This window comes from Phycodurus eques, chromosome 20 (assembly GCF_024500275.1).
Source record: "Phycodurus eques isolate BA_2022a chromosome 20, UOR_Pequ_1.1, whole genome shotgun sequence".
NCBI lineage: Eukaryota > Metazoa > Chordata > Actinopteri > Syngnathiformes > Syngnathidae > Phycodurus > Phycodurus eques.
In genome coordinates this window covers 10,071,843-10,098,673 of record NC_084544.1, presented here as the reverse complement: position 1 = coordinate 10,098,673, position 26,831 = coordinate 10,071,843, and the positions used below count along the sequence as shown (strand labels likewise).

At 39.2% G+C, this 26,831-nt stretch overlaps 1 protein-coding gene across 1 annotated transcript in view; it reads right to left on the bottom strand.

The window, feature by feature from the left end:
- Window positions 1-26,831, bottom strand: part of calcr (calcitonin receptor) — a 40,521-nt gene that overhangs the window by 13,012 nt on the left and 678 nt on the right. Inside the window, exons 2-10 of the mRNA XM_061664842.1 lie at window positions 5,732-5,796; window positions 3,835-3,976; window positions 3,300-3,401; window positions 2,499-2,584; window positions 2,256-2,391; window positions 2,069-2,179; window positions 1,845-1,957; window positions 1,290-1,362; window positions 1,083-1,193 (exon numbers count right to left, since the gene is read on the bottom strand). Coding sequence (XP_061520826.1) covers window positions 1,083-1,193; window positions 1,290-1,362; window positions 1,845-1,957; window positions 2,069-2,179; window positions 2,256-2,391; window positions 2,499-2,584; window positions 3,300-3,401; window positions 3,835-3,976; window positions 5,732-5,779 — 922 coding nt within the window. The 5' untranslated portion in view covers window positions 5,780-5,796. The remainder of the gene's footprint in view (window positions 1-1,082; window positions 1,194-1,289; window positions 1,363-1,844; window positions 1,958-2,068; window positions 2,180-2,255; window positions 2,392-2,498; window positions 2,585-3,299; window positions 3,402-3,834; window positions 3,977-5,731; window positions 5,797-26,831) is intronic.

The window sequence follows — 26,831 nt, the reverse complement described above, 5'->3', positions numbered from 1 at the left end:
ATAATGCAAAAAAAACGTATCAAACCACATAGAGGTCATATAATTCAGAATTGAACCAACATTCTTCAGTCTCTAAAATTGTAAAAGACTTATTTGGACAATGGGAAACCTTGCGAGACCTCAGTTTAGACAGGCAAAGGATTAATGCTGTGTGTGTTTTACTTTTTATCTGACTTTTTAGCTTTTTTTTGCAACATGTACAGTATTCTAAAAGATTTGGCAGGGTCATGCATGTCATCACAGGAAACCTTATCTTTCACTACTGAGCGTGATCCTTTACCATTTTCTGCATCCTCTTTTCTAACAACAACTGCCCTCATGCCTTTCTTCACTACATTTATCAACCTCCTCTTAGGTCTTCCTCTAGCTTTTTTCATCACTGGTAGCTCCATCCTTATCGTGTACAAATACATACACAATATCTCCTTTTAACATCAAAGTCTACGCTCTCTCTAACTTTATTTCCAAAACATCTAACACTGGCCGGCCCTCTGCGCTCATTTTCTAATCTTCCAATCCCACCCTGGTGACGTCTAAAGACAACGTCAATGTCTTTATCTCCACCAACTTCAGCTGTGCCTCCTGTCGTCTCCTCAGTGCCACGGTCTTGAAGATGAACATCACAGCTTGTCACACCAGCCTTATGAGACTTTCCCTTTAATGTAGCAGAGACTCATCAATCACATAATACACCTGACACTGTGACTGTCTGTCCCATTCAATAAATGGCTGAAAGAAACCCTGTGTATTTGTATCCAGTGGCGTATCTGACGCTCGCTTGTAACTCAAATTTGGGCTCACAATAAAATAAATAAATAAATAAATAAATAAACACACCTAGCGACAGCTTGTAGCTCATATAGGTTGGGTCACTTATATGTCATGACACCACTGCATTTATGAGGAAAAACTGTCCAATTAAATTAGAGGTTAACCAGTATTCCCGTAAAGACTGTTGAATCTTATAGGTTCCGCTGCGAACCTCAACCTGCCTATTGCACATGACTTGGAATCACGGGTTAATGTTGCTGAGAATTGTATATTTAAAAATGCTAGCTGAAAAAGGACAATGTACCACTCACCTGTGGGCTGTGCATACGAAAAGTATTCAGGACAGTTCTGAGTGGCGTAGGTTCCTGCTGCAGTATCGTCCCAGCACAGCCAGCCGTCCCAGTTCCGACTGCAGTAGAGCCCTGCGGCACCACCATAAACATAAACATGCATTCTATGTGACATGCATTATAACAAAAAAGGCATATTAAATCGTAACATTTCAACAGCTTGGTTACCTGGTTCATTAAAGGAAAGGTCTTGGCTCATTTTCAGAAGGCATTTGTATTCACTCTGAAGCAACTTCTGCTTCTGTTGGATGAAAAAAAGTTATATATGTTTAAAAAAAAGTATAATTCCTCCTGAGCTATTTTTGGTTATTTACAAAAAATCGGGAAATCAATATTTCTCTGGAAAGGTATGGATATAAGCAGGTGCACTCAGACTTAACATTACAATCTCTGACAGGAAATGTGACGTCAAAGTCGAGCAATGCGGACAAAAAAAAGCAAAAATCAATTTCCTCATTGGTGACTGGTAACAACGTATTTCTTGAAACTACTCTTTATTCTTGTATTTCTTTTGGAATGAAAGGAAATGTATTTGCACTACAATCTGTTACGTGCATAAAATTCAAATGGACCTTGACCTACAAGTGCAAGTATATCTCAGACTTATTTAACAGACTTTATAACTGTGTGCTGTCCTCACACATTGTGCAGTGACACGTTGGTTCTGCATTACTAGAGTTGACCTTGAATAAAATGTGCAGTATAAAATGAGCAAGCCATTACCCTTGATGTCTTCTCATAGTTGTTGGTGCAGAGGGAGTAGTTGGTCGAAAATCGGTCGCCCTCTGGATGACGGAACCACTCTCCGCCCTCCCCACAGTATTTACTTGCCTTTCCTAGCGATGGAAAAAAGATTCCCAGCTTTACATGTAAACTACTTCATATCTGCATAACATTGAGGTTTGTGTCAAACACATGAACATGAAGACATAAAATCAAACGTTCACCTGAGGGTTCAAAGTTGGGAAAATAATCAGGACAGTTCTGCGTGGCATAGGTTTGCGCTGGGGTGTCATCCCAACAAAGCCTACCATCCCAAATATGACTGCAGAACAACCCTGCCGCATTGTAAAGCTGAAGTCAGAACTCAGTCTTTACAAATTATTATGAATACATTGGCTGCAAATACAGTACCCGTTTTATTATGAGGTGGATTTTGTTTCATTTTCACCAGGCATTTCTCTTTGTTGTCAAGTATTTTCTTCCCTATGTTTCTGATATGTTCTGTCATTGGTTCATCGATAACATCCTTGGAAACATTGTAAATATCCTGCAGGAACGAAGAAACCAAAAGACTAAGCAAAAACACACTTGTCACAGAACGACAGTAGCGGCTTCTTTCAGTACTTGGAACCATAACAACTCATAGATAAACACCTCGATTATGTCCTTTGTAGCTTCTTGGCATGTGGACTCTGTATGGACCCACTTACCCCATTGGTCACAAAATTTAGTCACGTTTCCTGCAAAGGGATTCCAACAAAAAAAAGGTGTTATTGATTACTGGGGTCATCAAGGATTTATGAGCAAAAAAATATAATCTCTAAAATCATGACGGGATTCTCTAAAACTGTATATTCTATGGCATAGCGACCGTTCATGTTCAGAACCCCTCAGTAACAGTGCGTACTTCAATCTTGTCCTAAACAACTCTCCTCAACTTGACACAGATCGCTATGTCCATTTAAAATAACAAACAAACAAAATCCCCAATGTTGGAACATTTTCTGGGGGAAATGCTCAAGTCATATCCTACAAACATGTTCAGGGCTCATCTATCAAAAGGGTAGCCCCATCTTTTTGACAGCTTATCAGTTGTACAAACCATGATTCATGATTCTAAAGGCACCTTTGCACCAAGCTTCACTAATTCAACTTAGTAGGTGCACCACAGCAATGAGGAAAAGACTGATAGGAGGAAAGGCATCTTGGGTTCTTTCCACTCTGTTCCTGAAGCGATGGTTCATCACCCAATCGAGTGACTGTAGTGTGTCCAGCTCCACTCTTTACCAATGCAGTTTGTACCTGAACTGAAGCATGCCTAAAGTTGGTGTACAGATCAGTCACCAGCCTTTAACTATTATTGACAATAGAAAAACATCAAACGTGTTGCTTGGTGGTAAACAGACCTTGATCAAAAACAACTCCACTTCATTTGAACCGATGTGAGATTCTTACCAGCGGGATTGTGATTGGGACATCTCTGTGTTATGGATGTACCCGGTGGTGTTTCTTCCCAGCACAAAAAGCCATCCCACATTTTTCCACAGAAGTTACCCGCTAAGGACAGAAACAACAATTTTAGGGTTTGGCACTGGCAGATGCCCTCAGTTCATGTCAGCATAGAGCACGTTTTCTAGTGCCATGTGATTGGGGAAAGTAGAAAAAAAAAAAAATCACAGTTCGTTTCACATTGGCTGGAGGGTTAACATCTCTAACCATAAATTCCAGCCAGAAGCTGTGGCTAGATGGTGAGGCACTTACACTTCTTGTCCCTTAATGAGTATGTGCTGGAACACTAATAATTTCCCCATCATATCACACCGTTACCCTTAAATTTGGTTGTTATCGGTTTCATGATAAATAGCCAATTTTGAACAGAAGTCAAGGGAAAATTCAGGGGCGGATATGGGCCTTGAGTTTGACAGGTGAATGTCATCAGGAGGTAGTCTGGATTCCCAGCCTGATGTAGCAGTCAATTTGGGCCTCTCACCGCTTCTGTTTTGCAGCCGATCTCCATTGGCCGTATTGAGACATTTGTATTGACTCTGTTTCGCCTCGTTCCATCTCTCATTGCTCATTCCCGGCTTGAGTGATGATTCCGGAACAGACTCGGTGCCAGCTGACACCGTGCACTATAGAGACGACATGAAGGACTGAGATCAGGCAGAAAGAAAACGCGTCCTCATGGTATCCATGTTGATATGTAAATGATAGCAGTAATGATGTTATCTAAATGTGTCAATTTCACACCTCTGTGATAATGAGATTTCTGTTCTTGTGTAATCTAAAAAGTCTAATGGAATGTTTCAAAGCTGATTGAAGGATTTCTCTCCGATTTGAAACTTTCATCATTCGCCATTTATGATGTTCCACCAATTTGTTTGCCAAAGAAACCACTTTCCTTCAAAGGACTCTTATCTTGGGCTGTATTGTTTGCATTTGGAGGTAGCAATAGACGAAAAAGCCTGAAGGGATAAATACTGATTTTGATATGGAGCTCACTGAAGGGGGAAAAAAAAAAGTCATTTATTTATGACTTATCTTGCAAAGTTTCAGTCTGAGAGGGGGAAAAAAAAGCTTCTTAAAGGACTAATCACAAGCACTTCTTTTCTCTCACATAGTTCAGAAATTTGAACACATTGGAAGCCATTTTCCACATCCCTTATCACAGTAGGCACACAGTTTGAACGTCTTTTGGACGGCTTCTGTTTGGACGACCGCAAATTGTACTGGAATGAATGGAATCTTGCAAGCGTTGAGCAAAGCTGTTGATGGTGCGCAGACGTCCCATGTAGCGGTTTAGCAGCCGTACATATGATGTCACTCCAAACATTGAAGTAAATGACGTCATACATACGACCACCAGGCCACCACCAAGATCAACTGAAGCGCTGACTGAGAGGGGAAAAGTACCAAGGAATATTTTTACCAATGAAATAAAGGCAATGAGACTTAAAATACAATAATAAACTTTTCACATGAAATTTAGCCAGAAGAATATTGGAAATATTCAAGTTGGACACATCACACTGCAATTGAATTACATTTTACACTACTTGCGTGTCATGAGTAAATTGTGTGCTGAGGGATGGAGGGATGAACATTCACTAACTGAATTTGCTTCAAATTTAGTTTTAACCAACATCAGTGAGCAGGATGTTTGTTTTCAAAAACATTTCAGTTCCTTGTTATAGAGCATCCTGTACTTTATTCCTATTACATCATTTTATAACTCTAATAATGATATTATAATAAATAAAATAGAAATCTGTAAAGCACATCCGGCAATAAAACATTAATGCAGTAAACTTGAAAGAATGGAGATGACAGAACAATATTCTTTCCCTCCAGTGAACACCTTTAAAAAAACTAAATTCTGGATGGGTGCCCTTGACTTAAACCTTGCTATTTTACAAGCAATCTCATTCAAGTGTGAATCGAATATTCTGCTCTGCTAAAGAAAGACACGCACAGCCGGTTACGTACTTCCGCTGCCTCCTTTTGTTAAAAATTTACCATGCAACTTTTAAGTAACATTTCAAATTGGCAGCATCCTTAAAATGAATTAGACCGTGTGCTTCAGTAAGAATGAAAAACCGTTTAGTCTCCTCTCAACTTGAATAATGTGAGACATATACATACACCCTGAAATAATCTATTAAATATTTTGTGTCTAAGTTAAAAAGATGACAAATACAAACCACACATACACTCTTGATTCCAAACCTGTTATAATCTACTGTATAATTATAACTTATTAGGGTTGAGTGAATAGCCATTATCAGATTTTTGCTGAGAAAAGAAAGTCATTAGACCACAACGTATTACATGTTTACTGAAAATTTAATTCCATGATAAGATTTTGATTGCATATTAGACTGACTTACCACTGAAAGACAGCAAAGGATCCAATTGCAGCAAACGGCTAATTTCATATCTTCCTCTCCGATGTCTGTAACAGGAAAAGAAGGACAATTGCAATGTTCATCGACCTGCTTGTGAACCGTGAAAGTGACTGACTGGGCAAACATAATGTTGTTTCAGATCGCGATTATGGCCTCTCGGATAAAAGTCTAAGTGGGAATCATTAATCTGAAATGCAAAGCAGTGAAGTTGAAGGCCCTCAGTGTGTGCGAGACAGAGACAAAGCGTATCTATCGTTAAGGGGGAGAAACGGAGCCAACGTTAAATGTCGAGTAAAAAGAGGGAGCACAAACAGAGACAAGTTGGAGCAGACAGTCATGAATCATCTGATGCTGGGCTTCAAGAAATCTGACAGTTTACGCTGTTAGAATTCACATTCTGGTCACTTTTTCCATGTCAGACAGTTTCGACATAGGAAGCCCATCAACATACTGTGGGAAACCGTTAAGATGATCACGGGGTTATCAATTGGCCGTGGCGACCCAATAATCCGCCTGTTCAGCATGGGCAACTCTTGTAAGTCACTGTGAAAAGGACAGTAACAAGGATCTTTGTGGCTGAAAGCCTCTCAGTCATAATAGAGCACTGAGGAGGACAAAGGAAAGACCCCTGCCCTGTCCAAAAGACTTTCTTAAAAATGTTGCATCCTCTATCCCCAAATATAAATGGGTTTGCCCTTGGCAGATGAATTTTGTGAAAATCTCTTTTCTGAGCAGATTGCTTATCAAACACCGGGAAGGGTAAAAGTCTAGCCTTATTTACAGAGACATCCATAGAGGAACTCACTGATTGCAGACGAAACACATTTTTAATTCTTTATTTATGATTACTTCACATACCAAACAAATTAAGAGTAAGCATTGAAAATCTGTCTGCAAATTAAAGTGGTCACTTAGAGTTGATGGCCCCCAAAAAGCTTATTTTCGGATATTTTAAAGGCAAACCTTTTCAGAGAGGTTCTGCCTCAGGTGGGGAGAAGGAAGGATAAGAGAATGACAGCCTAATTGGTAAGAGTTGAGCGCAAAGGTGAAGCTCAGATTTTAACAGCCAATCTATGTCTCTGCGCTCAACTTTAGTCACAAGCATTGGGTAGTGACTGAGAGTGTGTTTTCACTCTTAGAGACAGGCTAATCTGAAAACCAGCAAAGATGGCTCAGGTATCTTCTATGCATTCCTCCTGGTAAGTGTTCTGGGAAACTGGGAGCAGACCTTGGGGATACCTAGGACATGTTTGAACGACCGATGTCTCTCAGCTACCCTGGGAATGCCTCGGTGCCCACCTTGGCAAAACAGGAGGTTGAATCCGGGTTTTTGTGCTTAAATAAGATGATCTTTCCCGGATAACTGAAAACCAATGGATGCATAGATAATCGTCAGAGAAGCTACACATTTAGATGTAAAAAAAAAAAAAAAAATTATTCACACCCAAGTATCCAGGACTCTGTTTTTAGCTTTAAGGGGAATTATACACTTGTAGATCTAGAGAGCCCTGGAGTGCTCAATCAAGCATGGCGACTCTACAAACTTGTGTTTTTGTTTTGGCCAGATGAAATTGCGTCCTATGTCAAGCATAATGGAGTTGTGACATTATCTAACTGTATTACCGTGAAATATCTTCCTCGCCATCTTACTTACGTGAATTTGTAGAATCGATGACATCACATTAACTGACAAAACCACAAGTCTATACTTAAGCAAAGCCATCAAGGTTCCACCAGAGGATGTATGAAATGACATGAAGAGTATTAATGCTTGGATGTGAATACAAAGATGAATCGTCATGGAACTATGTCCAAAAGGAACGTGACGCTGTATTAAAGATGGCTTGCAACTAAAGATTGAGGCCAGACATTTGTTAGGAAACTAAGGGGCAGATTGAAATGAGAATGACAAAGAGAATGCTTTGAGGTAATCAGACATGACGTCGCAGACCATTGTGTCGCCTGCCTGTCCGGTCATTGTTTACTCCATTAAGGTTGTATTGGAATTCCCAGAAAAATACCAGATTCGGGTAACTTGATAGCATTGATCTTTTCAGGATTGGAGAAATTTAGCAGTTAGGATTTAAGACTCTGGGAACATTTCTACTATGACTCACTCACGGTCTATCAATAATTGATTAGGCTGTGCATGTGACAGTTGAGCTAAGATGGCCCTCGGCATTGGACTGTCTCACCACATTACTCTCCTTCATTCCTTATATATCACACGATGACCCCAGACCACCTTATGCCCGGTGCTGTATGCATGGGAAAATGTGACGGAATGTATTTAAGAGGACATATGGGAGACAAAAACTTAAGAGGAGTCAAAGGAAAGTACTTGGGGGAACAAGTGCAAAATGGAAAGTACGTGACTTAGAAGAATGAAAAATAATGATGGTAATGAATGCCTTGTCTCCTTAACTGAGTGACTCTGATTACGTGATAAATTGTACAGTATCTTGTCCATTTTATTGTTCCAGAACCAAAATTAGTAATCAAAATCAAGGAAAAAAAGAAAAACTACTCTTCACCCAATAAATCTTTTACATTTATTATTGCCCATTTGTCATGTTTATAATTGTGGTTGTAGTTTGCTGTGATGTACAACTGCACTGCAAAATGTTAAGAGGCGTTTCTACTGTGTTGCTTGGAGCGTAGGATATTTTCCCGCCCGTTTCCTTTTCATCTATACAGCACTAATTCACAGTAAAGATGCATCAATACATTTTCATATCTTTTTCTATTTCATCTCTTTGATTATGCTGACCAAAGCAGACAAAGCCACTCATGCGTTTTATTTCTACTCGCGTTATAGTGTGCGCTGACATGCACCGTGACAGCACATTTGTGTTAGCGACGGGGGGAGCGCTGCAGCAGGGTCTTTCGTATGTCACAATCACGGCCCCATCACTCTGGATAAAGTAAAGTGACATCACTTTTCCAGGCTTTGATGAAGTACACTTGAACTACACTTGGATTAGTTTGATGAGTGAATGAACATTGACAGATTGTGGATGTCACCCACCCGCGTGTCGTATGATGTGTGTTTAGCCGGACCTTAAAGCTGTATTGACTGAAAGGTTTCAGCAATCACCGTCGCCTCTGAGTGACATGTACTTAACGTAAGACCTATTTTCACCAGACGCATAGTCAAGTGTTTCGGTTGGGCAACTCACTGCAGCTTGACATACCGTACTGTATTGCTGTTTCTTGTCTTCTACAGTAATGTATCTTACTACACAACCGGGCAGTATCAACTCTGCAATTGGGGCAGGGGAGGAAGTGCCCCACCAATGTCAACACCCCCCCACCCCTTCCAATATTTAACGTAATTCAGAGTAGTGATGCAATTGCAAAATGTATATGCATGAACTTTATTATTATTATTATTTTATTTTTGCTATTTCTTTTGTGTCTGATGTCCTGCTTGTTATTTATTTCATTGACTTATGTCACACTTCTAATGTAGCCTTATGAAGCAACAAGTGGCCTGGCAAATGTATAGTGTGAGCAGGAGCAATTCTGCTCGTTAATGTTCCTATGCCTACTAGACAGCTAAAGCTAAAACATATTAAATAAATAAGTAAATAAATAAATGATCACATTTAATCTCTTAGTCATTTTCTCCTTTTCCATTTGTCTTGTGAACTTGATTGTCTTTCAACCATAATCTTCAGGTGACTAATAGCCTATTAGGTGCAGTGTTATGTTGTCTCAAAGAAACATTCCAATTCCTGGGTAACCATCACAACAATGACCGCAAGAAAGGCTGACCAGTGTAAGATTATTTCCAGGGAGTAAAACTATTTGAAATGTTAAGATGGATAAATTGACTGGACAGTCATCTCCTCCAGCATAACATACCTGACAACATAACATAACAACAAGAGTTGAAAATGTAGTTTTTATTACGTTTCCCAGGAGATTAATAGAACTTAAAATTAAAAGCTACAGTGCTTTATTTGTGTTGTCTTACTTTAGGGAACTCTAAAGGAAAACATTTTCTTCCAGCATTTGAGCATCCTCAAAGCCTGTCATTTATTCTCTGGTGAGCATGAAAGAGTGGTTGGAAGCGGTGAAGCAGAAGAGCAATGTACGCTTTTGTGTTCCAGATGCTCAAAGTGAGCCACCTGTGACAAAAGAACTCTTTGGCGAATAAGTAAACACTTGATTTAAAAATGTAAGGACAGGCAGAAGTTTGTGGCAGAAGTTGAGGTTTTTAAAGGGATTAAAAGGAAAGAGATGGTTGTAGTACAGAAACATTCTTTTGGTTATCTGCTGGGACCTCATTCAGATGGAGTATTAAAATGTCCATGCTGGTGTTGTGCCTTTTTTTCTTTTTTTAAAATTCATCTTTCAGTCTGGCTCTCTTCAAGCTTCAGATCTTATCAAGCATACAGTCCATCAATTGTGAACTGGACTGCCAGACTAATGGGTGACATCTTATCATTGCCTTTTCCCCATTTTAATCACGTCCCGAACCACACTTCAATGCTAGCAGACAAATAGGCTAAACAACCTTCGGTGTGCTCATTTATCAAGTATGCAACATGCCAAAGTGAACATGCTTCATTAATGTAGCATCCTTTAATTTACAGGCGATGTGTCTTGCACACAGCGCTGTGTGTGGTTTATTATATAGCACAACTAAAAGCTTGGCTCACACTGCTGCTTCTCAGACAGCACAAATTGATCACATTGTGAACCTTTCAAGGTGTCACATGTAAGAGTGATGATGTGGGTCACAAAAAGTCAACGACAGAACCTGCTGCCTTTTAAAGAGGAAGAGAATCCCTCCCTTTCTTGGTTAAAAACTGACTGGTGTCCAAAGGTGTTTATGTTGTTTATATATTGTGTTTATGCGCTGTGTTTGGCTATAGCAAATTAAGCTTCATTAAAATATCTTGGGCGGCACGGTGGACGACTAGTTAGAGCGTCAGCCTCACAGTTCTGAGGTCCAGGGTTCTGCCTGTGTGGAGTTTGCATGTTCTCCGGGCACTCCGATTTCCTCCCACATCCCAAAAACCTGCATTAATTGGAGACTCTAAATTGCCCGTAGGTGTGACTGTGAGTGCGAATGGTTGTTTGTTTCTATGTGCCCTGCGATTGGCTGGCAACCAGTTCAGGGTGGCTGGCAACCAGTTCAGCGATTGACTGGCAACCTGTTCCCGCCTCTTGCCCGATGATAGCTGGGAGAGGCTCCAGCACGCCCGCGACCCTAGTGAGGAGAAAACGGCTCAGACAATGGATGGATGGATGGATAAAATATCTTGCTCAGCTGTTTAGTCTTGTTTGCTGTGCAAGCTGCAGCAGAAAAGTGAAATGCGGGATTTGCATACATGTAACAAATTCATTTTAATGTCAGCAAATCCTGGGGCCACTAAGATTGTGTAGGTAAAAGATTCATGTCTGAAGTGGTAAACACTGTTCAATTTGGAATACTCAAACATGAAGATAATGTCTAATAAATCTATAGGACCTTCTTTGTATAACAATAAGGCTGTATTTCCTTGATAGAGGACACTTGGGAATTTTTATGTACAACAAATGCTAACAAAGATTGTGCGACAGATTTGAACCTTTTTTACTCTGTAAATCACATAAAAACGTATTTAATTCGACAGGGTTCATAAGCTTTGTTTAACTGAGAATGGACCACCAGGTCAGCTACAGGACAATATGTAGCGACTCATCTGTTGTTGTTTTTTTCCCAACCATATTCACCATATTGTACAGCATAATCCCTTCTGTGAGAGTTCCTCACCCTGTTACCGGTAAACAAAGACATTTGCTAATACAGCTGCCTTAAAAGCCAGACTCCCTGACATTGACATTGTTCATTTCCAGCAAAGTATCTCATAGCAGGAAAAAGAAAGTACTTTGTGTCAAAAGAAGAGAATTTGTTCTTTGACCATTTTTATTCTCACCAAAATCCACTTGACTGTCCCAAGATTACCAATCTGTGAGGTAACCACTGATATCTACTCCCCCTCATGTACCACAAGCAGACTAAAGACAGTGTGTGACGATTTGACATCTATCAAGGCAAACTCAAATTTCTCTCCATTTTCCAGGACATGCCGACATAAAACACATACAGTATTTTCCCCACTCCGGGGATTAAAAAACGAAAAGAAAAATGCATTCTTTGCCTGTCAAACTCTCATCAAAGCAACAGATGGCATCTGCCATTACAGGAAAAGTCACAGTCTCGTAACGAGATTATTGCTGCACAGTCATATAATGTTTTTTGAAAAAGGACCACAGTTTGCTTGGAGACCAAAGACGAATATCTATGTTGAAATGTTTGATTAAAAACAAATACAAACCAGCAAGATACAGGCATGAAAGGGGTATTTTCCCAATCCCAAATGAACACAAACACGCTGTTGTTACAAATTGAGCCATCCTAACCAACATAGAAATCGTTTCTCTTCTCATTTTCCCATCAATCGGTAAAAGGATATCACAACACTGAAAACTATATTGAAGAGAAGCATTCCACAGGTGTAACATCCTAGTATTGGCAGAGAAGAGAGGTATTGTACAAGACTGAGATAAAAGAGAAGCCCCTCTGGCTCAACGATATTCAAAGGGAAAATGAATCCCGTGGGGGAGATCAGAGACCCTGAAGGCAGACATCCAACCAAATCCTTCTACTCAATCTTCAATTTAAGGCAATTGAAAACCAGCGGTGAGAATGGGCTTATCCGCATGGAGCATGATGGGCACTGAGGGGGAAACCAACGTACCACCTCTGTACACTGGAACGGAGCAAACAAATCAAGCTAGGAGGGTGGAAATAGTAGCTCAGTTATAAAAGCTTTTACAGTGGGCCTGCTGTGTGTCTGCTGCTTATGACCACAGTGGTATAACTCGGGTAACGCCTCCCCATAATTCCTGAACTTCTCCAAGGTGTTCCACACTAAACACATCTCTGCATAGTGTCTGATAAAACCAATTGCATCGTTAAACACATAACCATGAAGATGCACACAGAAACAGTGGTCTTCTTTTATATTAGAAATATTAGTAGGACACCAACTACTTGGGTAAGTTACTGTACATATCTAAAAAGAACTAAAACTTTACACTTGTGTAGCATATATGAGGGTTAAATAAAAATGTAATTAATTTGGAAAAAGAGTAAGCCGGAAGTGACGCCTGCGTTACTTCCGGTTTAGCGTGATTTTAATTCTCAGCGTTATAAATCAAGCTATTTTGTCTCGTAAAAAGGCACCATGTCACTTTTAGATGTATAAAACTTCAGGACAAAGTGACGACAAACGTTTTATCAGTCTTGTAATTTGAAGGTTGCTACATGAATTAGATAAGAGTTATCGATAACCAGAAGTCTTTTGTCAAACCCAAACACACACAAACGATACAGGTAGATGTTGTAAATCAGTAAAATGTGATTATAGAAAGGAGTACCAAGATGTTGGTACTCCTTTCTATAATCACATTTTACTGATTTAATGTTTTTAAAAACCAGGATGTGTTACAGATATGGATCAAGAAGCTCATAAATAATGAGCAGATGGATTTAGCAGCCACAGCAGTCATTTGGAAAGACCGAAATGTATTTAATCTCTATTTTATTTATTTATTTATTTGTTTATTTTCAGGGGAAATCATTTATTTTACTAAGGCTTTTTATCCTTTATCGCTTCTTTAAAGTGATAAGTTACTCCATTCAAATGTATTATATCGTGTGATCCGGCGGAAGCAGCATTCATGCTGTTTAATGTCCTGTTAGGACCACTTAGATAATGTTCACACGCACACACACACACACACACACACACACACAGACTTGCCTAATGGGCCAGTGCTAAAGACTTGCCAGAGACCTTATGAATAGCAATAGAATAAAAATAGGATTGTTTTTTATCCCCAGGGGTGCTGTAAGGGGCAGGAAAGTGACTATTCAAAGGGTCCACTACTAACAGGGGCTCTTTTAAATGTTTCTGCAGTATTAAACTGGTGGGGCACAAATTGATATTTCATAGGGATCCAAATCCCTGTTCAAGTGATGAATATCAGAACACGCAGAAACACACACGCATTTCTCCGACTCACTCTTCACGCATGCCATAATTGCCACCATGCCAATGTTTGAGTGATTACATCACTAGGCAAAGTCAAGGAATAATAACTAAAAAAAATGTGGTTTTGGGGGAAAAAAACAGTAAATTATCATTTTTAATTCCATTTTGATTGGTGCTGCCTGAGCACATTTTATTTATTTATTTTTTTAGAATGAATGTGGGTTGATATATTTCTCAAACTATTTCCGTACACCACTAAACTGATTTTTTTATTTCCTCTGAATAACAAATTTACTTACACTCACTTTGGATGCATCTCTTGTGCACAAGTACACATTTCTTTTCCAGAAACTATCTGTTTTTGTGGTGTTACAACTTGTTTTCCCAAAAGTAGTACATGTATAAGAAGTGTTAAATATGCAGTGGCGAAACTGTTTTCAATCATATCAAGTGATGTACTGATTTTCATTTCTGATTCATATCATGTATTCAGTACATTTTCAGACTGCATTTGTCAGACTAAATCTAACCTGACTAAACAGAGGAGTAAAGTATTAGGGGCTGTTAGGGACATTATTCAGATTAGCTTAGCTTAGATTAGCACTTACTATTCAAATGCTCTCACACACACAAACTACTGAAAAGCTCTCATAAACACGAGTCAAACACTGTCATGAATACTTATCAAATGCTCTTAAACACTAGTTAAAATGCAAATACTACTGCTCTCATAAACTAATCAATCGGGGTCACGCGAGCATGTCACTATACTCACGCACACGTCAATCACGTTCGTGTGTGTATGTCACTGGCGCTCATGCACACGTCACTGACGAGCATGCGTTCATGTCACTGACAGTCATGCACGCATGTCAATCATGTTCAGGCACACAATAACATTTACGAGTGCATGTCAATCACGCTCATGCGCACATCGATTATGTTCACTTTCAGTAGTGTTTATAAGAACATTTAACAAGTGTTCATGAGCATGTTTGAGTAGTGTTAATGAGAGCAAGCCTTTCACATGTGTGTATGAGTGTTTGACAAGTGTTTATAAGAGCGCTTGACAAGTGTTCATGAGCATGTTTGACTAGTGTTTATATAAGGCCTTTCAGTAGGTGTGTGCGTACCCTATTACGCTTGTGGCACCCTTGCATTTACAAAAAAAGCTCAATATGTTGGCTGTAGCAAAGCGCGGATTAATGATTGGCGTTCCGAGTGATGACTGTGACAAATGTACCCTTTGTAAATCCTTAACTTTCTAACATTCATTTCCACGACCCTCCCAGATTACGTTTGGAACTGATGGCTGCACACTGCGTTGTCAAGACATAGTCTTTTATCAAAGAAAGGGTTTGACATTTGGGGACACATGATTAACTTTCAGTACAGTATTACTTGAAATAAAAGCCATGATACATCTAAATATGGACCCAAAAATGGACAGATAACCTCGGCGCACTGGCGACAGCATGTCTGAAGTTGTCCAGTGACCTACAAGCATGTCACATGATCCCAACTTGGCATGCCCCACAAATGGTGAACAGGTTGACAAGAAACTAATTCATGTCAATGTTCCTTTTTTTCCTGTATAATGATATCCTATTGTAATATGGAGGTTGACATGATGACTGAACATGTTTAATGCCAGTAACGGGAAGTAACAAAATAAAAATTCTGTGTTACTGTACTGAAGTAGATTTTTCAGATAAATATCATAAAATGTTTTACTTTTACTCACTACTTTTGAAAACAGATATCTGTACTTTCTACTCCTTAATTTGTCAAAATAGGCCTGTTACTTTTGTCAACATCTACGGATATGGCATGATGTTAAAAAATGACGTAAATATGGAGATGGAAAGTATATTAGTCCCAAGATCATGATTGATTCACACATTTGGGAATTATGTGGGAAAACAGAGACATAGTGTGAGTACTTTTGCCACCTCTGTTTAGTACATCTTGAGTTCAAATCTCAAATCCATTTCTTTATTTTCCTTTGAGGATATTTTTGGTACACAGTGCAATAGAACCCACAGGTGCTATAAGAACATTATTGATGGTTAATATAAGAACTATAAAAGATCTGTTACATGGATATTTCATTACTATGCGGCGGAGGTTTTTCTTATGAATGAAGTTATGCAAAGGAAAGTAACAAAATCTCTGTTTAACCACTCAACCTGACGGCATTGGCAATCTAAAATTAACTCAACAGGAGTGCTCACTGTGTCTTTCAGTATTTTGCATTTTAAATTATCTTCGCAAGACTATTTGTATTGAAATAATTGAATCAGTTAAAGCTCTTGATGAGTTCCGTCTGCTTATGGTCAGCTGCTGAAGGTGTTCTATCGTACGCCACAATGCTCTTTAATGGACACTCACTCACACGCGCACGCACACATCACCTCTGTTTTTTTGTGTGTCTGACAGCATTACCATTACATGTGTCATATCCATGACAACCGCTTAGAACTCACAAGAAGGCAGGCCCGCAAAACACACTGAAAATTACCACACTATTAGCTGAGACGTGGCGAGATGTGCACATGCGTAATACTCTCTCCAGCCAATGCCACAGCCTGGCTGATTACAATCTCTCAGCTCTATCGAAATTAAGTTTCACTATAAAGAAACTCATTCCCAACACACTGCTTCATGGACACATTTAATTATTGGTGAACTTTGGTCCTTTTACTTTTTCTTTCATACTAAATCACATTTGAAAGTGTCTTTGTTGAACTGGATGGTGGGAAGGGAATATGGTTCCGTTCTTCTTTAAAAGAAAAAGCTGCTTAACCACCTCCAACCTTGCGTGAAATGAAAAAAAGGAATGTTCCTTGAGGGCTTATGATGATGGTTGTTGTAACATTTTAATGGGTTTTATTAAGAAAATTAACCCATTAAATATGTATCACATTGTTTTAATTGCTACCACCCAGGAGAAATTAAACAAATGTAAATTAAACCCAAACTAAATTAAAAGGATGTTTGTACATTTTGTGATGTTGAAACTGCAATACAGACAAATAACAAACAGTATGCAAACCTCCATATATAGTTTGACATTTTAGATGGGTTTTAAATAATTATGTTAAGAACACACCACACATGAATGATCCCAACACATTGAAGTCATTATGGCACTAAAATACTCTTTTAGTTTGTTTGTTTGGTTTTGTTGTTGTTTTTCATTACAGTTTATGTGTTCATATTGGAGCCATAGCATGTTTTCCACTTACCGTACTTGTGATTTCTTTTCGTCACAATAACAGACAAATCCAACAGTTTCGGTGGATGACAATCAGTACTTCTCTCTGGTACTTATGCTGCATTGACATTTTGCAAAGACCACTAATGTGCCCACTGACAAAAAGTTATTCACATTAAATAACTGTCAGAAAATCATCAATTTACGGTTTCTTAATCTTGTCCAAATATGTACATAGCCTCACACAGACTCTGGGACATCATGATGCTTCATTTAACAGACATGAGGTGCTTGTTGCATTTATTTTTCAGCCAGCAGCATCATTAGTGCAGCAAATACGGCAAGTAAAATAATCCATGAGAGAGCACTGCTATTTGTAATTTGGTAATTAGGAAGTAATTGTTCAGTGACTGTGGAGGTAATCACTAATTACTATTCCATATTCATTTTTAATGTCATGTTATATGCACTTTCCCTCAGATATTCCTTAATAGATTACATTTTCATCGCTTCTTTGCATAATCACCTGCATTTTTGTGTTCTGTAAAGTGATGGGTGATTTTAATCGTGCAGGATAATTTACATCATTTTCAACAGTGTTTTCTTTTTTTTAAATGTAATCACTTCCTTGGACTATATCATTAGACCCAAGTTTGAAATTTTACAGCGCTTTTATATCCTTTTATGTGTGCTTTGAGTGTGTTATTATTATTACTTAAATTACTATAATTATACTAATACTAATAAAACAATATACAACTATTAAGCAATTCAGACAGGCATACTAGAATGCAATAGAAAATAAGTAAATGAATGGAAAATAAAAAAACAAATACGAAAGAATTTTAATTAAATCGAATAAAACTAACAACATTAAGAAAAGGCCAAACTATAAAAGTGACTCTTAAGAAGAGATTTAAAAGCAGACACTAAGTTTTCCTGGCTCAGATCTCCCTGGAGGGAGTTCCAAAGTCTAGGGCCCCAGTATTGTGCCAAAGAACCTAAATGGTGAAAAGCAGCTGTTTGTCATGTTGTATTACTTTAATAAGATGTAGGGGGGGGGGGGGAATTAAAAAAAAAAAATATATATATATATATATAAAAAGTTTTTTTTTTTTTTTTTTTTTACTTATTGCAGCGACAACTTAGGGCAGAATAACAGAATGACTAGAGATCTGCAAAGCCCTCATCAAAGGCTTTGGATTTCAGCTTCCATTTGGACGCTCACACCGTTGGTCCCCAATTCCATTGATCTGTCATTGACACTGATGCACAGCAGAGCTATGGGAAAGCAGCGAGCAAAGTATTTTGTTGCTGGACCTCAGCCGAAAGTCATTAACTACAGTTCCCCTCAGACCACTGTGTCCACGCTACTGGGTGGGATGGCTTCTGACTGCAAACAGACGGCAAGATGGGCAAAAGCAGGCTGATGTGCGCCCTTATTACAAGACTGCACTGTAACCAAAAGGATGGCTATAAACATCATTATCATAATAATGAAACAAGCAATCCAACAGTCTTTCCACAAAAGGGAAATGAGTCTAAAATAGTTGAAAGCGAGAGAGAGAAAATTAGCAACCACAATAATATTTTAATTACCATTACGAGAGATAAGGGATAAAAAGAAAAGCACATCAATGGGAATAAACATGAACAAAAGATGAGGCTAAGTGAGAGAGAGAGAGAGAAGCTTTTTGGAGGACATTGCAGGAACGCTGCAGATTAATCTCTTGGCACAGAAAGCCCCTGAAGTATCTTTTGGAGTTCCTCCAGTCGGTCATAAAGACTAAACATCTTCCACTGCTGCTGTATTAAGTGTATGAATCACAAGCAGCACATGTTCTTTATACTGTCTAACCTTGAGATGGAAACCAGAAACGTGGAAATCACTCAGAAAAGGAGAGTGATAAAGAGAAGGGTTACTTTCTTCAAGGTTTTGTTGTCTTTTGTCTTCCATCCATCCATCCATTTTCTGAGCCGTTTTCTCCTCACTAGGGTCGCGGGCGTGCTGGAGCCTATCCCAGCTATCATCGGGCAGGAGGCGGGGTACACCCTGAACTGGTTGCCAGCAAATCGCAGGTCTTTTGTCTTGTTTTATGTTATTTTATTTTTTTGAATTCCCATTTTCTCTCACTATCTGTTATGGTTCAACCCAAAGATTTTTATTGGTGTCGAGGACAGAGCTCTCGAGTTCGAGTTCTTCCACACCAACCTCTTCCACGCATGCCTTGGCGTCGGACCTTAGTCACTTTACTTTGTGCACTGTGGAACAGAAAAACTCTTTTTACAAACTATTCCCACAAAATTGGCAGCATAGTAATATCCCAAAATTTTATTTGGTAGGATGAAGAATTACAGGGTGGACCAAGGAGCTTGGCGCAACCCCAGATTGATTGTTTCTCAGCTTTGATTGAGCCAAGGCACCCAGTTTACATTAGAAAAATCACTCAGCAACCCCCAAGAAGAATCACAAAAATTATGAACAGTGAAAAAAATGATCTTATATCAATTTACTCACATATTGACATATCAGTGTAAAATCTGGGACTTTTAAACAGAACCCAATGCTGAAACCAGGACTTATTTTGTTGTATGAATAGCAACAGGTGGATACACGGGTTTATTGTACCTTCTGCCTTCTAATGGAAGTGCATTTAATTTTTCTGACAGTCAATGTATGTCACTGCCATAGATAAATGAACAAAGATACATTTGTAATTTATTCATCATTTTCAAACAAAATTGGATGGTCTCTGTCGGCACCACTGGTTCCTCACTAGTTTGCCACGGCACCATGGTTGGGAATCTGAGGATTAAGTCATGGTTTTTTATGTACAATATGTCATAATACATTGTACATTAATTGTATGCATATGCTATATCTAGTCGAAATGTAGTAGAAACGTAACTTATGGTCATTACATGCTACTTTCCAGCCCCTTCCTGTCACGATTTCACCAAAATCTTTTGCAAATGAAAGTGTTGTATACATAGCAAGAATCAGGACAAGTTATATAGAAGCTGCTTGTAGGTATGGCCTCGACTCACTTCAGTTTTTTTTTCTTGTTTTCTTTACTGCTCCATACTGATTGCTTTTGGGAGATTGTCATTGTCATCCACAACTGACTTCTTAGAAAGGCAGCTCAGCAGTTTCCCCGGATGCGAGAAATCAATCCTACAATCCTTAATACACGTGCGTTTACAGTTGACCCTGCTAGCGATAATGAGGGGACGAGAACAAACTTAAATGATCGGGGGAAAGAAAAGAAAAAAAAGAAGGATGAAAGAGAGCTGAATGGCAAAGGAAATCAATATGCCGTCTGGGATAGTGTACTCAGTCAAAATGACCAATGTCCAGCACACACAGATCTGCACTTGGGGGAGGAACGTTAGTAACATTCATTGCTTCCTTCGATTCAAGCCTTCCTCAAAGGGCTCCTGCAATTTAGACAAGCCCAAGATTTCACTTATGCTCTTTCGCCAATATTTCTTGGGGCCAAAATGATCATCTAGTTGTCCGCCAACTGTAATATCTCCTTCTTGATTATTTATTTATTTTTAATTTACCCCTGTGGTTAAAGTTCTTCCAATCCTGTTCACCCTAACCTTTCTTTTTGCTTTCACTGCAAAATACCAAGCAAGTTTCTTTACTTTCTGAGTAAAAGTCATTTTTGCTGAGTAACAATGCTCTAACACCAGTTTTCACATTCTTGTGTTGACAGTGATAAACCAACACTACTGAGTGTTAAACAATTCCTCATGTGACCTTTCATGTTTTCCTCCACATGAAGCAAATGGGTACGTACTAAAAGGTGATCATTTTTAAATTGTTTGGACATTTTGGGGGCACGTATATAGACAGATGCAATACTGGTACGTCTGGCATATACTTTGTGTCATTGCTGATAATAGTGATGATAACGTGGGGGGGAAAGATCTAGAAACTAACTTTCAGCATGTTGAGGATTAGATGTCAACACATACAAATAGTGGTGGGGGGGGGAGGCGTGCTGCATCATATCCCCCATGCTGCTTTTTCCCCAATACAGTGATGACTTGAAACATATTTTGTTTGTTTGATTGCTTTGACTTATGAGCAAACATTGGAGAAACTGCTGATATTTGATGGCAGTGAGCTCAACTTGTTTCACCACAAGCAGCAATTTGGCAGACAGTGAACAATTATTTTTTTATTCCCACTTCCATTTGAAGTTTGCTGTTAAAATAAGCACAAACACAATTGCACATCCATCCATCCATTTTCTGAGCCGCTACATTTGCACATTGTGTATTTAAAACAACCACATAGCTTTGCCTTAGGAAAGCTACCAATTGCTTACAAAAAACAATGGCATAATTGGGCTCAGCAAAAAACAACTAATATTACTGTGGCTTACTCAGAAGCTGTGACTGTCTACATGTCTATCTGTATTTGTATATTATACTGCCCCGGGTGGCCATGGTGAGCACACCAGAAGGAGCAGCACCATGTCCATTGAATTGGAGTAAAAACAAATGTGGCAAAAACTGTTTAATTCTTCATCTTCTATTTGATTGCCATGACTTTGTTTTTATAGTTAAGTTACTGTTGATCACCTTGGTCTCATGTCAAAATATGAACATCATGATTAAGAGGTGAGAAAGTCAAATTAAGTTTACCGGTAAGAGTTATAGTCACCCTGACATTTAATCCGAAAGTACCTAACTTTTTGTGAATGGCTTATTAAAGAGAGGGAATGCATGTAATGAAGCCTTTTTAAAGAAATGTCTCATAATCCTCCTTATGGCGTACCATTTCGAGTCTAACGAGCCATGACTGGCACATGCCAATGTTTTCATCGCCCTGGCCATAATTGGCTATACTTTACTCTCTTAGAAGAACATTTGACCAACTCGCCACAATGACACAACTCGAAATCATGTCAAAAGAAGCATTGTGCACATTCTATATGAATGCTGGCATCATCCATTTGAATTAATAGTAAATAAGTTTTAATATATACAATTGTGGCAGCACGGTGGGCGACTGGTTAGAGCGTCTGCCTCACAGTTCTGAGGACCCGGGTTCAATCCCCTGCGTGGGTTTTCTCCGGGCACTCCGTGAATGTGAGTGTGAATAGTTGTTTGTTTGGATGTGCCCTGCGATTGGCTGGCAACCAGTTCAGGGTGTACCCCGCCTCCTACCCGATGATAGCTGGGATTGGCTCCAGCACTCCCGCAACCCTAGTGAGGAGAAGCGGCTCAGAAAATGGATGGATGGATATATACAATTGCAGTCATTCCCCATTGTAAATTAAATTTCTAATATTTGCATATATGTATCATTTGCTATGGGGATTTAATAGTTTTGAGTGTAACTAAAGTAAATATTTTTTAAATTTGATTTTCATTAAAAAAAAAAAAAAAAAGTCACGACTCTCCTTCAATGGAAAAAAAAAAAGTCCTTTGAATTTTTTTAAATTCGAACATGTACAGTACATCGATTGCACAATTAAAATGTGTTAAATGAACATATATTATTTGAATATTTAATTTGTTGTCTATATGTGCCCTGCAATTGGCTGGGTGTGCCCCGTCTCTCGCCCAAAGTAAGCTGAGATAGACGCCAGCACACCTGCGACCCTAGTGAGGATAAGCGATTCAGAAAATGGATAGATGGATTTTCATGGAAAAGGGGAAAATTACATCAACTTACCACATTTTAATCATGTACAACTGGAAAGTAAGTAGTTTTTTTTCATTGTAGGGCATTAAAGGGTGCATGTTCGCTCTGGTCATCAAGGGGGTATGACTAATCCAAATGGGAGCCTTGCAATCTTCTAAGTTGTCAGTCCTTGAGATAGACCGACAAAGGAAGTAAAATCGAAGAAGAGAAGGCAGCTTTGTGCCTTTCAGGTAGGTCCCTCATATACGGTATGAGATGAGATAAAACAACACAGAAATGTGATACTTTGAAAGTAAAAGTAAAAAAGAGAATTTAAAAGCCGAAAATAATAGATGCAAAAAAAAAAAAAAAGAAGGAAGATAAGCAGCATCCATTGTGTTTGAAGGTTTTTGTCAATTGCATCAGTAGACAGACAGAAATGTTCTTTGTTGAATTCGTCTGGTTTTTGCATTGGCTTCTAGTTATATCATGAATTCATTTCCGCATGTCCACAGCCATATCCTAGCTACATGCATTTTTCATAACCATTTAGCGGAGTGATTGTTCATTGTTATATGCACTGTCAGTAAATAGTAAATGTATTATATTCTGTATTCTGCTATTATCACTTGAACATTGTGAATATAATCCCTAACAATACATTTTCTCTCCAACGCTGTCGTTTGTCTTTTTTCTCTCTCTCTTTAACACACAGAAAGATGCCTAAAAAAACACACACATCTGTCAGCTCTGTTCTGGCACCATCTATTGAATGCTTGAGGAGTTCACTGTACAGCGTTCTCGGTGATTGGGTGGATGATTAAGATTTATGATTAAGATTTATGGGGTGGGGGAAAGCCAAATAGTTTCCCTCTTTTATTAACTTGCATAGTAATAATGACAAGGGGGAGAGCTAAACTAGATAACTGAAAAAATATACCTTACCAGTATGTATTTTTTCAGGTTAAATGGAAAATTTCTGGAATGCCAGAACCTGGAGGTTTGTGGTTTTTACGCTGACACAAGACAAGCCACTTTTTGTCCTTCATTCCGGTAGCCGACAACATCAAACAAACATCTTAAATAAGGCAATGAATAAGCGGCCGCTTAAATAGACTCACAAAGTATTTGTACTTTACTTTCGACCACTGTCCAGCACTTGATACCGTAAACGGCATAAGGGCGCTCAAATAACTGCAACAGGTGACCATGAAATTCAATATTATGACAACAGAGTCTCAAGGAGCTCATTTGCTTTGAATGAAGCGCGTAGTTGAGGAACATACCAGATGGACAAGGTCTGCAAATGCACAAACACTAACAGGTTCAACTTGCTCAATAGCAAAGCAGACTTTAGAAAATGTCTATTAGTGTCTTTTATCATTACACACACAATTCCTTCTGGAATATATATATATATATATATATATATATATATATATATATATATATACACACACACACACACACACACACACACACACACACACACAGTGGGTACGGAAAGTATTCAGACTCCCTTAAATTTTTCACTCTTTTATATTGCAGCCATTTGCTAAAGTCATTTGTTAATTTTTTGCCACATTAATGTACACACAGCACCCCATATTGACAGAAAAAAAACTGAATTGTTGAAATATTTACAGATTTGTTAAAAAAGAAAAACTGAAATATCACGCAGCCATAAGTATTCAGACCCTTTGCTCAGTATTTAGTAGAAGCACCCTTTTGAGCTAACACAGCTATGAGTCTTTTGGGACGTTTTTCACACCTGGATTTGGGGATCATCTGCCATTGCTCCTTGCAGACCTAACCCTCCTCTCCAGTTCTGTCAGGTTGGATGGTGAACGTTGGTGGGCAGCCATTTTCAGGTCTTTCCAGAGATGCGCAATTGGGTTTAAGTCAGGGCTCCCTCTGGACCATTCAAAAACAGTTACAGAGTTGTTCTGAAGCCACTCCTTCGGTATTTTAGCTGTGTGCTTAGGGTCATTGTCTTATTTTAATGTGAACCTTCGGCCCAGTCTGAGGTTCTGAGCACTCTGGAGAAGGTTTTCGTCCAGGTTATCCCTGTACTTCGCTGCATTCATCTTTTCTTGCAACCAGTCTCCCTGTTCCTGCAGCTGAAAACACACCCACAGCATGATGCTGCCACCGCCATGCTTCACTGTTGGGACTGTATTGGACAGGTGATGAGCAGTGCCTGGTTTTCTCCACGCATCCCACTTAGAATTAAGGTCAACAATTTCTATCTTGGTCTCATCAGACCAGAGAATCTTATTTCTAACCATCTTGGAGTCCTTCAGGTGTTTTTTTTTAGCAAGCTCCATGCAGGCGTTCATGTCTTGCACTGAGGAGAGACTTCCGTCGGGCCACTCTGCCATAAAGTCCCGACTGGTGGAGGGGCTGCAGTGATGGTTGACTTTCTAGAACTTTCGTTCATCTCCCAACTGCATCTCTAGAGCAGGGTTCTGATCGTCCCAAAAGTCTTCAATTTCAGGATTATGGAGGCCACTGTGCTCTTAGGAACCTTAAGTGCAGCAGAAATGTTTTTGTAACCTTGGTCAGATCTGTGGCTTGCCACAATTCTGTCTCTGAGCTCTTCAGGCAGTTCCTTTGACCTCATGATTCTCATTTGCTCTGACATGCACTGTGAACTGTAACTTGTGGCTTTCCTAATGAAGTCCAATCAGTATAATCAAACACAGCTGGACTCCAATAAAGATGGAGAACCATCTTAAGGATGATCAGAAGAAATGGACAGCACCCGAGTTAAATGAGTGTCACAGGGTCTGAATATTTTCAGTTTTTCTTTTTTAATAAATTAGCAAAAATGTCAACAATTATGTTTTTTTCTGTCAATATGGGGTGCTGTGTGTACATTAATGAGGAAAAAAATGAATTTCAATTATTTTAATAAATGGCTGCAATATAACAAAGAGTGAAAGATTTAAGGGGGTCTGAAAACTTTCCGTACCCACTGTGTGTGTGTATGTGTGTGTGTGTGTATATATATATATATATATATGCAGTCCTCTTATCATAGAATAACACATCTGCAGAACAATCAGTGAGCTGTTCACTGTGTTTATGTCATCAGAATGGCCTATTAGCATGGGGGCGGGGTCAAAGGTGAGGGCTTTTCTACTGTGGCATGTTCCGACATTGTGGTGTTCTTGATGAGCTCTGATTTGTTCAACGGGTCGTGGCTACCGAGTCAATTAAGCCGTGTGTCAATCGAGCCAATTAAGATGGCAGCACAGACAGGAAGAGTGACATTCAGCACTGCTGATGAATAAAAGATCCGGCATTAGCGTGATTACGAGGGAGAAATAAGGTACCAGGTACTCTGCTGACCTTCACTGTGTAATGTATCTCAATTACTGTGTACGTGTGAGTGACCATTCCTGCACATTTGTCCATTTCTTACATTTGGTGCCACTGAAATGTATCACACAGATGATACATTCTCAACAGCCTGCATGTCTGTTTTTTTGTTGTTGTTGTTGTCTTTTCATTTGACCTCTCTAGGTGTCCTTCTCTGACCTCTCCAATGAGGGAGCACATTCACCTGTCTTGGAATGGCTATAGATAGACCGGGGACGACGAATGACAAACTTGTCTTGGAGGCACAGAAAACAGAGAGACACGTCGGCAAGTCGGCCCGATTGACTGCAGGGCGCTGCACATATCTTCATCTGCCTGTCACCATGGATCTCCTCATTCATGTCTCCCTCATTTTGAGCTATTACTCTCATCGCCCTCTTCCTTCTTTTCTTCCTACGACAGCCTGCGGCTATTATTGTCTTCTGTATCGTGCATACATAAGTGTTGGGGATGTGCTTGAAACCTTGGACTACACTCCTGTTGTATGTCATGACAGCGGCCAGTTAAAATGGTTAAGCCACCTCAGGGGATGCCCAAATTTGTGTGTGGAGCCATGAAAGAATAATTTAACATTTTTCTCACCTTGTAACTGTGTTATCGGTGTAAAGTGGACGCATGCAGGCTGTTCGATTTGGCATAATACCATCTTCGGCATCTGAAGTCAAAATCATCTATTGATCTTTTTAGCTTAGTGCTTGCATCATTCATCTTATAGCTAGGTGCTCAAGGTCTCTTATTATTTGTAGTTTAGTTACAGTATTCTTGGAAAGCAAGGGATGCACT